We start from the raw sequence: 15628 nt of genomic DNA, 5'->3' as shown, positions 1-15628 counted from the left end.
CGAGAAAACAGCTAAAGCAAAGACTAGGCCTTTATTTTTATATAAAATCAAGTGCCCATTTTCAATTTTATTTAAAAACACAGTTCTTAAAAAAATTAACCCCAGTAATTTGTAGACTATGTCAACTTTTTGAATTTTGTTTTATAATACAAATAGTTTGATTTATATTATGGTTATGTCACATATTATAAATGTATTACCTACATCAACCCTTCAAAATGAAGGTTAATGAGAAAAAAAGGAAAAAAACTCCCTTGCAATAGAAAACATAAAGCCTGAAATGAAAAATTCCTGATTTCCATGGTGTCTATTTACTTTGATGAAAGGTTGCAATCTGTTTCTAGAAATAGCTCACAGCCATCGCTGTTTTCAATGCTAGAATTCCACAATCGCGATGATTGTTTTTTGTCTCTTGGTAGGAAGAATATTGGAAATGAAGACACATGCTTCAGGACCTGATGAAGCCTCTTGAATTCCAGGGCTCCAATTTGACAGAAGATACAGCAAGAGTTTTGTCTGGATACTATCCCGACAGTGGACCTTAAAGACCTGCTTGAACGAAAATGTCAAGTCGTGAACTTTGCTGAATTCCACTTAAAATGTTTTCGATGAATAAGGAAATCGAGTCATATGATTATAAATAGGTTTCAATTGTGTAAAAAAACAATCATTTTGTATGCCCTTGTCCAGAGCTTTTCTGCGAGATTGGCGAAAAGCCCCGTTACGTAATCACTCTCAAAACGTCATAAGTAGATAAAGCCGCTTTGTTGCCGCGTGGATGTATAACAAAGCAAACTCCCACAAATGACGTCAGCGGCATTGTCCTTTGACGCCCGCTCTCAACGGCAGAAGTGTTTTTAGTTTTTCAAAAAACCTTTAGGTAGGGGCCTGATTTTTTAATCGATAATTACGAAAAGTTCAGAAGTGTACACATATCAAAATTACATTAAAATGGTGAACAAGTGCATTATAAACAAGTAAAAATACCAATTCTGTTGAAAACATTCCGCTCAGGTAGCTGTTTAAGGGTTTAAACTCTTGCACCTGATTTTGTCTAATTTTGAAATGCTACTGATGTATACTTCTTATAGTGGGTATTGTTCAGAGTCAAGAATATGTGAATGAAAAAAAAAATTAAGTGGGTCGACCAATTTATTTTGCAGGCACTATTTTTCTTGCTTTTCATGACTACCCCAATTAGTTTAATTAGCTGACACTTCTTCCCTTTTTCAATAAAAAAGGTGAAAAGGTGAAAATCTTCAACGGTGCAAATGAAAAGTCAAAACAGATTGCTGTGAATGTCTCATCCAAAGATTGCTATTCTTTTGTTTTGTCTTTCATTTCATATTTGATATTACTTTGCTTCATAATTTTGTTTTATAATTGTTAATTTAAACAAAAATGTATTGGCTTATTTATTGCCTTTTTAAAGTTGTGTAAAGCCCATTCAGTATATTTTCAATTTACTTCTTGACATCATCATCACAAAACTTGGTCAGGGGCCATTTCGGAAGTCAAAGTGGTACATACAGTAATTATTGTCTATTTTTAGCCATAAAGAAAGACTCTGCTAGGGTTGAAGCGTCAGGCCAATCACTTTTGTTTTTCATTTATACCATAGGCCCTATTGGTTTATATGCAGTTTGCAAACAGCTAATTTTCTATTTTCTCACAGTATTAAACAGTGTTATTAATGGTATATGGCATGCATTTTACATGCTGCAGCATTTACATGCTTACAATAATTATCAACTGTAATTTGACTCCCAAAATGGCAAGCGTGACAGAGAGTAGCCGCATTTGACATTAGAAAAGGGGGTCAAAATGAATATAGAGTAATTACTACAAATACAATCAAAACAAAAGGGTCTGTTCTAAAAATAAATTCTGTTCATGTCTTGCATGTCTGTAAAGCGTGCCCCTAATTTATCTTCATATTACTAGAAAATGATTTGAGTAAACAAGTCTTTTATGCAGTCACTCAATTAAATACATTATGGATGAATGTGGACAATATGCTTCATTTACACCATGTGTTCATGCAAAGAATTGTAGAGAATGGCTTTAAAAATGAAATTGGACTGAACAATGTATGGCGGCTTACTGCTGAGGGGCAAAGCAGCTGATAAATTGCATTGTTAGTTGTTGCTATGATCGGTAAATAGATAAAACTGTCCTCCCAGCACAAACGCTAAATTACAAAAAATGTACATTTAAAAAAACATTACAAATACCACCAGATGAGCCTGCACTGCGCACACCAAATATCAATTTGAACTTTTCAACACTATATAGATAAAGGCTGATGCAAAACCGCAAGAGTCAACATAATATCAAAGTTCACAAGAAATAATTTTCCTAAAATTAAAAAATAGATAAATTTGTTTATGTTTTTAAAGGGTGTACGACAACATTGGTAAGATTGAAAATATGAATGTTCACAGATTTACAGTTACACACAACTAACATAGAGATGGGCAGAGTTAGATAACTGTGATCAATTGAAATATTTTTGGTTGAAATGATTTAGTTTCTGAAAAATGAGTAAAGCAATTAGTTTTGACATTGTGAGTCAAAAATGCTGATGTCTAAAAACAGACCTAGGAAAAAAACATTTTAGGTTTTTTCCCCACAATTATCTTGTGACTCTGATGACTGATTGAGCTTAAACTTTCACAGGTTTGTTACTTCAAATATAGGTTGGGACACAAAAAGTGCAGATACTAGTCTTGCATGGCTCAAATTTTAGCAAATTTTTAGGAAAATTCCCAACACTGCAAGACCCAACGTTTATTTTACAAGACCAGATTCAAGATGAGTTGAACAAGCATGAAGAGAAAAGCTATCTCATTAGCCATGCCACTTACATGCTCAATAGAATTGAAATGTATCAGACTCATTGTCACATTTTTCACTAAGAAATTACACAACAATGAGTTATAACTGTTGTTAAAGGAACACGTTGCCTTGGATCGGTCGAGTTGGTCTTTGAAAAGCGTTCGTAACCGTTTGTTATAAAATGCATGGGTTGAAAGATGTTGTAAAAGTAGAATACAATGATCCACACAAACATGCCTCTAAATTGCACGGTTTTCCTTTTACATTGTCGACTAACACGGTCGGCCATTTATGGGAGTCAAAAAGAATTGGCCTGCTGTCCAATGTTAATTTCAAGCCCGGCTTTGACATTTACGGATATTGTCTGCATGCTTTAGGCACGTCCACAGGCTCTCATCATTTGCTAACTCAAGTCAAGGTACACATTTACTTCTACATTCATCGGAGAGAGTGTATAGCTTCAAACAACTCAAAATTTCAAGATGGTCCTTTTGTTCTTGTTGATTAATTTTAAACGAAAAAATAAAATACATATTTGTATGAATGTAGTCAGGGCATGGTAATGGTTAATGAGATAAATGACTTAACAATTTTACGTTAGGTTGTAAGATATCATAGTTTGTATCTAACTGATCTTTAAAACATCCATCAACCTTTCTTATAATCTTAAAAGTGTTCCTCTCCACAGACATAAAAGCACATTTCCCAGTCAGCCAATTTTACCTGCATGACAACGTATACAAATTCCTAGCGAAAAACTCCAACATTACTCCGCTTAAACTCCTAAGATATACGCATCTTTATTTGATTAGGATCCGGAGCGAAGACCTTGAAGACTGTATTAAACCAACAACGTATTCCAAGTCATCCTTAGATTCTAGAAGTTGTCATCCTTTACGCTTTATGACTGCATGTCAGAACTGTGTCCCTTACAGAGTTACATCCGAACAGGTAAAAATCCAAGAGACAAACTGTGAAGAACTAACACACCCAGCTGACAGTCCCAGCTGATAGTCCTATGAAATAGCCAGCTGTGGACTCAAACTCAACACATCTTGGTTTGAGTTACACTACAAGTAAAGCCAACTGGCACAAGTTGCTCAAGTGGTGATGAGAACTGTCATCGTTTATACAGCGGACCGTACCATTAAGCAAGCAGGGATGTAGCTAATCATGGGGGAAACTACCAGATGCCAGCTGTAAATAGCTTGTAGATTATACAGAAATGATATCACACCTCGATTATGATTCGTGTCCCAGTGGAAAATGGGAAAGTCCCCCCTAATTTTTAATTGAGCAAGATCGTGCTTTGTGATGTGGAAAGGCAATTCAAGCACTAACTGTGTGCGTGTAACTACATGTGTTTTTATGAAGTGTGTTTGAGTTCACAAAAGCTGGCTTTAAAATGCCGGTACAGATCAACGATTTGGTTGACCGCCAATGTGCGGTAGAAACTAAAAACTTTAATTGGCGGCGGATTCGGGAAATAATGCCACAACGTGCATGATGTGTAATTGCTGATATCATGTGCTCATACTGGTCGTTTTTATTGAGCATGGAACATGAATGATTCATACACAAAATTATTGTTGTATTTATCCGAAGGAACAGAATCATGTATTGGGTACCCAGGAATATTTGCAAAGAACAGAAGTTTCTCCGAAAGAACAGTTAAAAAAATATACGAGAGAAAACATGAATAAATTACTCAAACTGCACGGAATCTAACTTACAGAGGTGTTTTTTTGGTTTTTTTTTATATGAAAGATAACATCACAAGAACAGAAGGCTACACTTCAGTGAGATTCATTGCTAACTAAAAGTCTAAAGCCATGCTTGTATGTTGAAATGGTCCTTTTAGTTAAACCCTGAAAATAAAGTTTTCAAGGAGCTTTGGAAACAGTATCCTCGGTGCTAGTGAAATAGTGAGTGATTTCTTCATACGGAGAAAATGACAATTTGTTTTACTAGGCACACATAACAAGTCTGAATTTAGATAAAAGTGTATCTTACAGATTTTTAAGGTCTTATGTTTATGTTTTGTTTAATTTAACAAACTATTAGAGCTTAGGAGATTAATAAAGTTTTCAGATGTAATTTCATTTCAATTATTTAATTTTCAGTTATAAATTCTAGTTGTGACTCTCAAAAAAGCTAACTTAATCCTTGTACTAGCTAAGAGCCCCGTAGAGAGAAGACAAAGAAAGAAGGGAATAAATAATTTAGCGTGTAGCAACGAAAGAAAATGTGGATAGGAAACTGTAAGTTATAACACAGTCTGGAAACTGGCACAAAGGTGGTTTGTTTACCCTGAGGAGTGTTGCTCTAACCTTTAAGAGAGTGTGACTAAATGTGACTAAAATGCCAAGTTTGAGAAAGGTGTCGGCTTGCCATAGAGATTTAACACCATCCTTACATTAAAACATCAAAGTGACATGTAATCCTAATTCACAAGAACCATCTCTGCCCTCACAGGTACCCATTTACTCCTAGGTGGGGAGAAGCAATTATAGTTAAGTGTCTTGCTCAGGGACACAATTGTCACGACCGGGATTCAAACCCACACTCTGCTGAACAGAAGCACCAGAGTTTGAGTTTGGTGCTCTTATCCACTCGGCCACATTAAAAGAAATGGCTTCCATGGTCCTGGTTTTCCACTCTCTCCATACATGGCACAGCACCCACCTTCCTTCAAGAGCTGCAACAACGTCCTGAACCACACCGACGCCTCCATTCCTCCGACACAAATCATCTTGGTGAGTTCCTCACACAACCACTCCTGGTGAAACCGATCTTTATCTGTCTGGTCCTTCCTTTTGGAATTCACTCCCCATGAAACAGAGACTTCCTACCTCACAGTCAAGAACGAACTCAAAACCCATCTTTATCAACTGATTGTTTCACCTTCAGTTAACTGTATTTTTTTCAGATGTCAATAGTTTTCTGCACCAAGAGTGTCATATGTGACAGACATGGCACATTAAAAGTCTCCATTATTTGTTATTATTGTATTGGTGCCCCTTGAAATGACCCCCTTCATAAGGGGGAAAACGGCCTTGCCCTTACAAGAATATCAGTACATATCTCCTTTGAAAATTAATCTCACACAATTATGATTTCAACTTGAGTTCAAAAAAATTCCTTGAAGCTAAAACCCAAGACGTTGAAATCAATTCCACCAAAAGATTTCTCAAGCAAATCTCCCACAGGACAACTTTGCGTTGTCTGTCCGTGTGTCGAGAGAAGGTCTAGAGATAAAGCAGATAACCGCGCTGAGTTTATCTAGCCTGCTAATTCAATCTAATTGTGCCCAGGGACATTATTTCAGGATCAGACAAAAATTATATTTTGACCACTGCTGATAATTTGCAGTATCAAGAGGGATTAAAACCGATCAGTTTGATGGAACGATCCACACCATGAAATATGCATTGTGTATTTAATAGCAATCCTTGAGACTCACATTTAATCATCTCACTCACAAAAAAACAGATTAATGCAAATCATATGGGCTTCTGATATGAACCAATTTATGGTCCATTCAGAACGAGCAACTAATGTTGTATTGTGGCTCTTTTTTTAATTTCCTTTGTGATATTCAAACAAGATTTTTAATGACTTTCATTTCCTCTTATTTCACCCTGTACCGGAGGTACATGTAGCAACACAAAGTCACTGAGGAGCATGCACCTGCTTATCTAGTGTCACCTGTAACATATCCGACACTTAGATTCTGAATGCTTAGTTTCTGTCTTGAATCAAAGCATGACTATGCCACACCTTAATTAAAATAACTTCACTGGCTGCTGGTTAGGGAGAGGATAACCTCAAAGATCTTGGTTTATGTATAAATGCCTCAACAGCACAGCACCTGGCTATTTATCATCTTGCCAGGTTGCTCAAGCCTTTGCTCAGCATCTGACACTACTCGCCTTATGGAACCCAACTCTGTCAAGCTTCTTTAAGTCTGCATCAAGTCTCTCCTTTTGCACATTTTGATCCGTGGAATGCACTCACTATCAAGACCAGACTATCTGGCTCTTTATGCAAATTCAAGAAGTGTATCAAAATGTATAACGCGCTGCGTTCTTGATGTAGTGGCACCTTAAAAATGCCATAGATGTATATTTCGTATCCTTGCTTGAAAGTTTATGGAAAATTTGCGCTTTGCTGTATGAATTTCACATATCTTTTGTGAAATAAGTACTTTTGTCATAGAGTAAGATTTCAGGCCCACACATGTACCAACATGCAACCTGTTTATATTCGGCCTAGAAATGTGACTTGCGTGACATCACTCCAATTTCAAATTTATGCATTATATCAGTGCGCTTGCATGCAGCTGAGCAGAAAAATTAACATTGCTGTAATTTTGGGAATAAAATGTGAACATTGAGAAAGTCGATAACTCAGAATACATCTTGACAAGGATGGTGCGTCTTAAATAGTCCAACATCACTCTACACAGCATCCTCACTTGTGCCTAAGACTGTTCAATATCACTCAAGAGTTTATCTTCACTTTATTGTTGTACATAGATAGTCAAATAATACTTAATTAGTCTTTCAACTAATTTTAATACAAGAATCTGAGTTAATGTCATCTTTTTTTTACTTTCCACAAAAATCAGAGTTTATTAATTTTTTTGTTTTTTGAAAAGTGGACTGTGCCTCACTAAAAAACAGTATGTACAAAAAGGGTATGTACTTGAACTTTCCCTTTCTTAAGCCTACATGTAACAGTCAAGATATGGTTCAGGGACAAGACTTTATTGACTACAAGCGCTGTCCAATATGTACACAGGTGTGGGCTCTAATAGGCTTTTCAGGTTAATTATTAACAACAAATATTTCTGGTGGCCCACAGAAGAAAGTCATGCCTGATGTAAAGTTATCCAAGTTTTCTCTCAAATTAAGTTTTAGTTGAGCATAAACTACCTCAGTGCTCCAAATATGATCTAAATATTAGTTGTAGTTCCCAGTTAGTGTTGACATGGGAACAGGTGAATCATGAGAGACCCATACTAAAGTCCGCCACGTACAACTTCCTGTACAATGATTATTCTCCCATTCCCCCTCCCCCAACACACAATTAACTTGGCAAACCTTTCCGTTTTCACACCTGCGTTTTCCCGCCAACACATTTTGAGATTTCCATGCCAACGATGTTTACCAGCAAGTAGTATTCCTTTTTGTCAGGGTAAATGAAATGAATGCCTCGTTTGTGACGTGAAGTCGTGATAAGATTGAATGACTTACCCGGTTGAGATTGTAAAGTTCCTCAAGGTTTGCTTGCATCTCTTCACATCTCTTGGCTTTCTGCAATAACAACAGAGAGAACTATTCAACGCTAATCTGTCATTTCATTCAAGGGGAGGAACTGCAGGGCTGAATTTCATAGAGCTGCTCAAGCACAAAATGTAGCTAAATAAGCAAAACAAAGTTTTGTTTATCAGAATAAGGTTACCAACCGAAGTAACATCTCACATGTACTATCTGTGGCTGGTATCCTGCTTAACTTTGCTAAACAGAAACAAATTAAGCAGTATTTTCTGCTTTTAAATCAGCTGTAGGAAATTGGGTCCTGGTTGTGCTGGTAAACTCAAGTCCCTTCTCTAGTTTCACACGAGAGTTTCAGTCCAGACGAACTTTACATTTTTCCATAATTCATGAAATATAGATCATATAACCTGTGACATCACATGTTTGCATGAGCCACAGAGCCTAAACTCCTGCAGGCATAATCTGTACACCAGTCCAATGGATGGAAGAGCAAATAAAATCTGATAAAGCCATTAATAAACACACAGCTCAAAGATACTTAATATCTTACTGATGTATGAAAATAAGAACTAAAACTTTGGGTTGTGTTTTTATCTCTGAAAATAGAACTATGTCAAATTATATTGAACAACTTTGTAAAGTTGTTTGGCTTCTTTTGTATGGTTTTTATTCATTTGGATAATAAAACACCAAAAAGGCAGACACTATTCAAATTTGCATAGTTTAACATTTATAAAATGTGTAAAAATGAGCCACTCTGAAAACGAGACAATGTGAGCCATACACAATGTTCTCCTAAATAAAACACGTTTGATGGGAAACCAACTAGACTGGAATGAGGACACTCTCTCCCATAGAAACTTAATACCATGTCTGTATTACATTTCGGGCTGTTCCCCAACAAGCCTAGGGCTTATTTAAATAGCCTCCTTATCCACTTCTTATTCTGTTACATTTTGTCAGTATCATTATCATTGGTCATGTTAACTCTTTGCTTGTATTGTATTACTATAAATTTTGTAATACGCCTGTGACTTTTTTCACAGAGCTCGGGAAAGTACTCAGTATAGACCTTTATCACGCTGTCACCATCTTGATCATGTTCCCTACTTCCAATAACAGTAATGAATGCTAACATTCATTGTACAAACATGGCACCAGACTATTATTTCGTCCAGCCTCAGTTTGGTTACTACAATGAGTTGGAATGGAGTAAAATCAACATGGCCACACCGTGATAAGGTCTATACAGTTTTAAAACATATCAATGTAAATGGGTAAAACCAAAACTGCATATAAATGTTGTCCCACTGATTCTGTCTTTTCTTGTAGTGAGTATGGAAATAAAAGTTTAATGGAATTGAAAGAAGAATATCAGTAAAAAAATGATGAAGTCATCTCATACCTCAGCCAGCTCAGCATTCTTGACCTGAAGGTGAGCTTCAGTCTCTTCACATTGATGCTATAGGTATAAAATAAAATGAGAGCTAGAATGATGTTGAGATCATTTAAACCCATTTTCTTTATATTGAAATGGTACAAAAACAAATTATTTAAATTGTCTAAAATAATAAACCCCTTCTCTAAGCAAAAGGTGAAACTAAATAGGTTCCTTTAAGGGGTCATACAGCTTTACGACCCATCTGAAGGACGAAGCAATAATAATTAAATTTGATGCTTAAGGACACAAGTGTCAAGACTGGGCCAGACTCGAACCCACATTCTATTGATCACAAACACCAGAGCTCGTGAACAGTGCGCGTTACCGTTCAGCCACAACACGCTACACAGTTGATACTAAAAAGATGAGTGCATTAGTTTATACAGAATTTTAGAGTACTCTAAACTTTTCAAATAGTTCACCTTTTTCTTTTGTAAGGATGTTTGCAATCGACGGTGGTCTTCCTGCAGGGTTTCAGCATCAGCGATGTTAATACTAAGCTGTTTACAAACAACATAAATAACACAACTATTAAAATAATTAGAATTAAGCCACAAGGAAAACGAACAGGGCAAATCTTTAATGTTGGGTGCGTTCGATTAGCTTCCCTGGGTCGACCCTCTGTGCTCACTCGGGTGAGCCCCTGACAAGAGCCCTCTCGTGGTAACGGCACTGGGAGCTGACCCGGGTGAGCCCCTGGAATGACGTCAAAGCTATTCGAACGCACAGGGAGGCAGACCAGGGTCGACCCAGGGAAGCTAAACGAACGCACCCATAATTGGGGTTGAAAAAAAGACAAATTTACTAGAGCAGGATTTGAACTTGCGACCTCCAGATTAACATAACTGAGCTCTCTAGCCCCTAATGTTGCCAGTCTCCCTATTTTGTCAATATCTTTGTTCGGTGGTGCTAGTCAGAAGCCATTCAACAGTTTGAGGTTGTTCAACTGTTAGTAATAATGAACTAGAAACCAACCCATACACAAATGTGTTCTTTGAATACAACATTTCGCACAGTAAGGGCATCATGGTACAATGATATTTTACACCATTTTAACATAAAAAAATTACTGCAACGTGAGTCACTGTACTTTTGTGTTGCATAAAAATTACTTCTGCAACAGTCACAATGTGACAGGTAGGTTGTTAAAAGTGTCTGCAAAATGTCAGAGTCTATTTGGTACATTGACTTGACGCAAATATTATATATGCAAGACTGAACGTTATCAATGAACGGCATGTTTAGTCATTGTGAAATTTTATAAGGTTGTCTAAATGAAAGATCTCCGCTTAGGTTTCACTGTAATCTGATTGTTTCACTCTCCATTGCACCAATTTCACATCTCATGAGATATTCTCTCAAGCAATGTTTGTTTAATTTCTATATTTGCCATTTCAAATATTTGCACCAAAAAATAAAGCTCTTTAATTAAAATGATTTTATTTTTTAAACCATTGAAAATCATAAATGTCAACTTACTGTAATTATTTAGTCTATACAAATTAAAATAATGAATTTAAAGCTTAGAGGTTTAAAAACCAAACAAGTATCCTAAAAAAAATGCAATTGTTTTTACTATTTTAATATGAAACAACATAATTAAAGCCAATGTTGGCCCTAGCTTATTCTCAAGACTGTCCAAAAGCTTTAAAGGCAGTGGACACTATTGTTAATTGTCAAAGACTAGTCTTCTCACTTGGTGTATCTCAACATATGCATAAAATAACAAACCTGTTCAAATTTGAGTGCGATGGGTCGTCAGAGTTGCGAGATAACTATGAGAGAAAAAAAACACCCTTGTCACACGAAGTTGTGTGCTTTCAGATGCTTGATTTCAAGACCTCAAGTTCTAAACTTGAGGTCTTGAAATCAAATTAGTGGAAAATTACTTCTTTCTCCAAAACTACGTCACTTCAGAGGGAGCCGTTTCTCATAATGTTTTATACCATCAACCTCTCCCCATTACTCTTTACCAAGTAAGGTTTTATGCCAATAATTATTTTGAGTAATTACCAATAGTGTCCACTGCCTTTAATTTTTTTTTTAGAATTACCTGTTCTTGTATCTCTTGCAGTTTGGTCTCTAGTTCTTGTTTTTTACTTGCCTAGACAGAAAAGTTAAAACAATTATTAACAAATGCATAAAAACTGGACAACTTTAAGTTGTTTGACACTGATATTGCACTCAAGACTGACTTTTCTTTCACCAATTTTGAAAAACTAGTATTTGTTTCATCAAAAACTAAGTTATTTCAGACCACAAACAAAAGTTCCAATGACAAAAAATTACATTTTTTTAATTTAAATAATGACAAATGAATTTGTAGATTTTCTGTTTGAATGTGAATAGTTTTGAACAGGTCAAATAACTTTTATAAACATAATTTCAGAAAATTCCAACTTTTTCTCTATTTTGATTTAACTTTATTATCTTTTATAAAATAGAAACACTAACCTCTAACTGCAAACTAACAAACTTGTCATCCAAACAGCGATTCTCTCTTTGCTGAAATGATTTTAAAAAAAACAATCAACCAAAGATTGAAGTCAAATTATAAAGTTATCGGCTCTCAACACCAGTGGCAAAACTAGAAATTGAAAATACATAATTTCGGGGGATTTTGAGATAACGTATCATTAGTTTATTTTTCGGTCTCATTGTTGGGTTTGGGAGGAGGGCCAAGGGGGGTAGGGGGCCAAGAGGTGGAGGGGGGAGTGACAGGGGGGGCTGTCGATCCCCCACTGGCGACTAACAAACTGAACAAATACCACCATTGGAGACAATCACAATTCAAAGTGTTGACCAAACAAACATGCTTAGCACCCAAGAAACTGGTAACCTAGCAATCACCGCTCTTTATATCATTTTAAGATAGGAAAATACTGCAAACAGTAAACATTTAAAAATGGTTACAAATAAATAAATAAATAAAAATATGCTTAATCTTTAACCTTGTTGTATTTTTATGGTGGTATGTGCCAATAGATCCAACTATAGAATTAATATGAGAGCCAGTGGGCACAAAACTCTGCTGGTTGCACTGTCATTGTCAAGTTGTGTATATAGGTTAGGAAATAATAGGGACTAACCATGATGGTGTATTTCTTGAGCCATTCTTTGTTGCTTGATTTCAGTTCTTCATTTTCATCTCTGATTGACTGACTGCGCTGCCATGCTTGCTGTAAACTACAAAGATGTAATGAGAGATATGATAAGACAGACATAATTTAAAGACACTGGACACTATTGGTAATTGTCAAAGACCAGTCTTCTCACTTGGTGTATATCAACATACACATAAAATAGCAAACCTGTGAAAATTCGAGATCAATTGGTCGTGGAAAGTGCTAGATAATAATAAAAGAAAAAACACCCTTGTCACACGAAGTTGTGTGCTTTCAGATTCTTGATTTCGAGACTTCAAATTCTAAATCTGATCTGAGGTCCTGAAATCAAATTCGTGGAAAATTACTTATTTCTCGAAAACTACGTTACTTCAGAGGGAGCCGTTTCTCACAATGTTTTATATTATCAACCTCTCCCCATTTCTCAGTACCAGGTTTTGTGCTAATAATTATTTTGAGTAATTACCAATAGTGTCCACTGCCTTTAAGACTATTGATATTAGAGTCGTATAAATCCACTCAAGAGAGGAAAAACAATCATGAACAATCAAACAAGACAAAATCAGTTTTGTAAAAAAATAGTTGTTTTACTGCACTTGGTATTTGTTTTTTTTAAATCATGTAGATAACACTGTGTTGTTATCACAACAAATAATTGGACTGTATTTTTCAGTGATGCATAACAAAGTAGTTTGGGAAGTTCCTTTTTGTAGTACAAGTTCACTTATGAGGCTTTCTTGGCATCCGCGGTTTCTTTACCAGAAATATTTAGAATAAAGAAGAATACTGGTCTCATATTTGCACCTGTCTACAGAGAGACAAAAAGCCCAAATTCCTACCTCTTGAGTTCTCCTTTGAGACCCTCAATCTGGCACATCAACTGATCATTGGTATCATCCGATGTCTCAATCTGAGTCTGTAACTTCCCATTGTGCTCACTCAGTTTACGAATCTGGAACTGTAGATCCTCAATCTGATTCTGCAACTCCGACATATCCCTGTCATTGGTACAGAAATTATTCCTTTAAGCAAGGTTCGTTTTGGTTTTTAAAAACATGATTAAGTTAACAAAATGCCGAGCGTAGATCCCTTTTGTCTTGTAGTAAATGTGTAAATCACAGTGGACTGAATAATGAAACTGAAACAAGCATGTTTCTGAATGGGCTGCACATTGCAATCTAAGCAGCTTTAGGGTACAGCTAAATTGTCATGACATTTGAATACCAATGCATGCAATAAAATATGGTTGTAATTTCCCTGTAACCAACAATTTTAACGACGTCTAAAAGTGCTGGTATATGGACTTGTGTCGGCCATTGGGCACCACCTACGGAAATTATCATCATGTCTAATAGTAAATATTGAATAATACAAAAAGGGAACTAGATAGTTCAAGTAGTATATCAACCACTTTAACCTTGGAAAAAATACAATAAAGTTTAATGGCTTCTCATTTTGGAGCCAAGCACAGTATTTGTCAAAGTCAGTCTCACTGTCATTATTGCAGGCATTAAACCTGGGTTAAAAGACTTCTTCTTGTTAAGACTTCTTGCGTGTAAAGTTGTATACATTTTAGAAAACAATATTAACAATCCGTCCTTTTGTTATCTCTCGAAAATATTTTGATTATTAAATCAATTACTGACCAAACAACACTAAACACCTGTTGTAAAGTAAGCCCTGATCCCTTTTTCAACCTCCCTTTTGTTCCTGGCTACATAAAGGTCTACCGGCTACCGATCTCGGTCTCACCCCAACAGATAAAATAAGCTTTCTTGGGACTTACGGTGGTGAGTCACCTCCTTGTGCTTCAAGACTCCCATAGCTACATGCAGACAAGTCAAGCGAAGCATCTAACAGACCTGTAAGATGTTAAACATAAGATGTCAGACTCATGAGGAGCAGAAAACGATCAAACCAGCAAATAAGGACTTCCGTTTTGTAGTCGACAGACCATTCCCCACCCCCCCCCCCCCCCTCAAAGAGTGTTGTGTTTTTACAATAGAAACCTTTCAAAATAGGTCAGGCGTGTAGAAATGGAGTGTGAAGTGCTTGTGTAAACAAAAATCAAAATGTGTAGGTGGCCAGCTGTGGGCTGGAACTTAAACTTAGATTGTTCGTTCAGGTGTGCTACGAGTTTTACTGGACAAGTAAACCACTGACTGTGAAAATGGTTTCAAGTCCCCTGTTTGTTGAAAGGAAATCCCAAAATATGAAAAAGTTGGGGGACCAGTAAAATGACATGCTACGTGTAACTAGTGAAAAAGTTGTGGACTAGTGAAAGTTGGTGGACCAGTAAAATGACAAGCTACCTAACTGGTCCTGGCTAGTTGCTGAAAAAGTTAAGGGCAAACCCTGATGTCATTATTTTCAATTCTAAATGTGCAGCCACAAAATTGAGAGTGAAAATAATGAAATTACACAAAATGAGTGTTAATACTTCTGACGGAGATATACTAAGCAGGGATTAATGTTCAGAATTTTCACCGAACCAGAAATCAATACAAATATGTCTAAACATAATTTTAAAAAGTGATCAATGTGCTAAAGAGTATAAACATAAACCCTTAAAAGGCCACTCATTTCTGAATAATCATCACAAAATGCCCAGACATTAATAATACATAAATAATAATAAGTAAAATAAATGAAACAAAAAAAGTTGTTTTAAATATATTGGGATACAGTATGAAAGCATGCTACATTGGAAAATTTCAGATCTGGAAATTTTGAACTTTACTTTGACCTCTTTATGTGAATGAAAGAAGGTCAAACACCGCTGCCGTTAGCGACCAAATGGTACAGTTCTTGCAATTAAATTCAATTCATGAATTTAATTCAACTCACAAATTCAATTCAATTCAATTCAATTATAACCATCCAAATTGTTTTCCAGTGTGCATTCTACAATAAAAACACAATAGATATATTTGTAAAATAGG

At 36.0% G+C, this 15628-nt stretch overlaps 1 protein-coding gene across 2 annotated transcripts in view; it reads right to left on the bottom strand.

Annotated features, from left to right (window-relative positions):
• Nucleotides 1–15628, bottom strand: part of LOC117291174 (golgin subfamily B member 1-like) — a 99327-nt gene that overhangs the window by 67369 nt on the left and 16330 nt on the right. For both annotated transcript variants that reach the window (XM_033772750.1, XM_033772751.1), the window contains exons 6-13: nucleotides 14473–14548; nucleotides 13526–13684; nucleotides 12651–12747; nucleotides 12016–12066; nucleotides 11615–11665; nucleotides 9984–10061; nucleotides 9526–9582; nucleotides 8097–8156 (exon numbers count right to left, since the gene is read on the bottom strand). In XM_033772750.1, coding sequence (XP_033628641.1) covers nucleotides 8097–8156; nucleotides 9526–9582; nucleotides 9984–10061; nucleotides 11615–11665; nucleotides 12016–12066; nucleotides 12651–12747; nucleotides 13526–13684; nucleotides 14473–14548 — 629 coding nt within the window. The remainder of the gene's footprint in view (nucleotides 1–8096; nucleotides 8157–9525; nucleotides 9583–9983; nucleotides 10062–11614; nucleotides 11666–12015; nucleotides 12067–12650; nucleotides 12748–13525; nucleotides 13685–14472; nucleotides 14549–15628) is intronic.

This window comes from Asterias rubens, chromosome 6 (assembly GCF_902459465.1).
Source record: "Asterias rubens chromosome 6, eAstRub1.3, whole genome shotgun sequence".
Taxonomy (NCBI): Eukaryota; Metazoa; Echinodermata; class Asteroidea; order Forcipulatida; family Asteriidae; genus Asterias; species Asterias rubens.
This window is presented reverse-complemented; position numbering and strand designations above follow the sequence as displayed.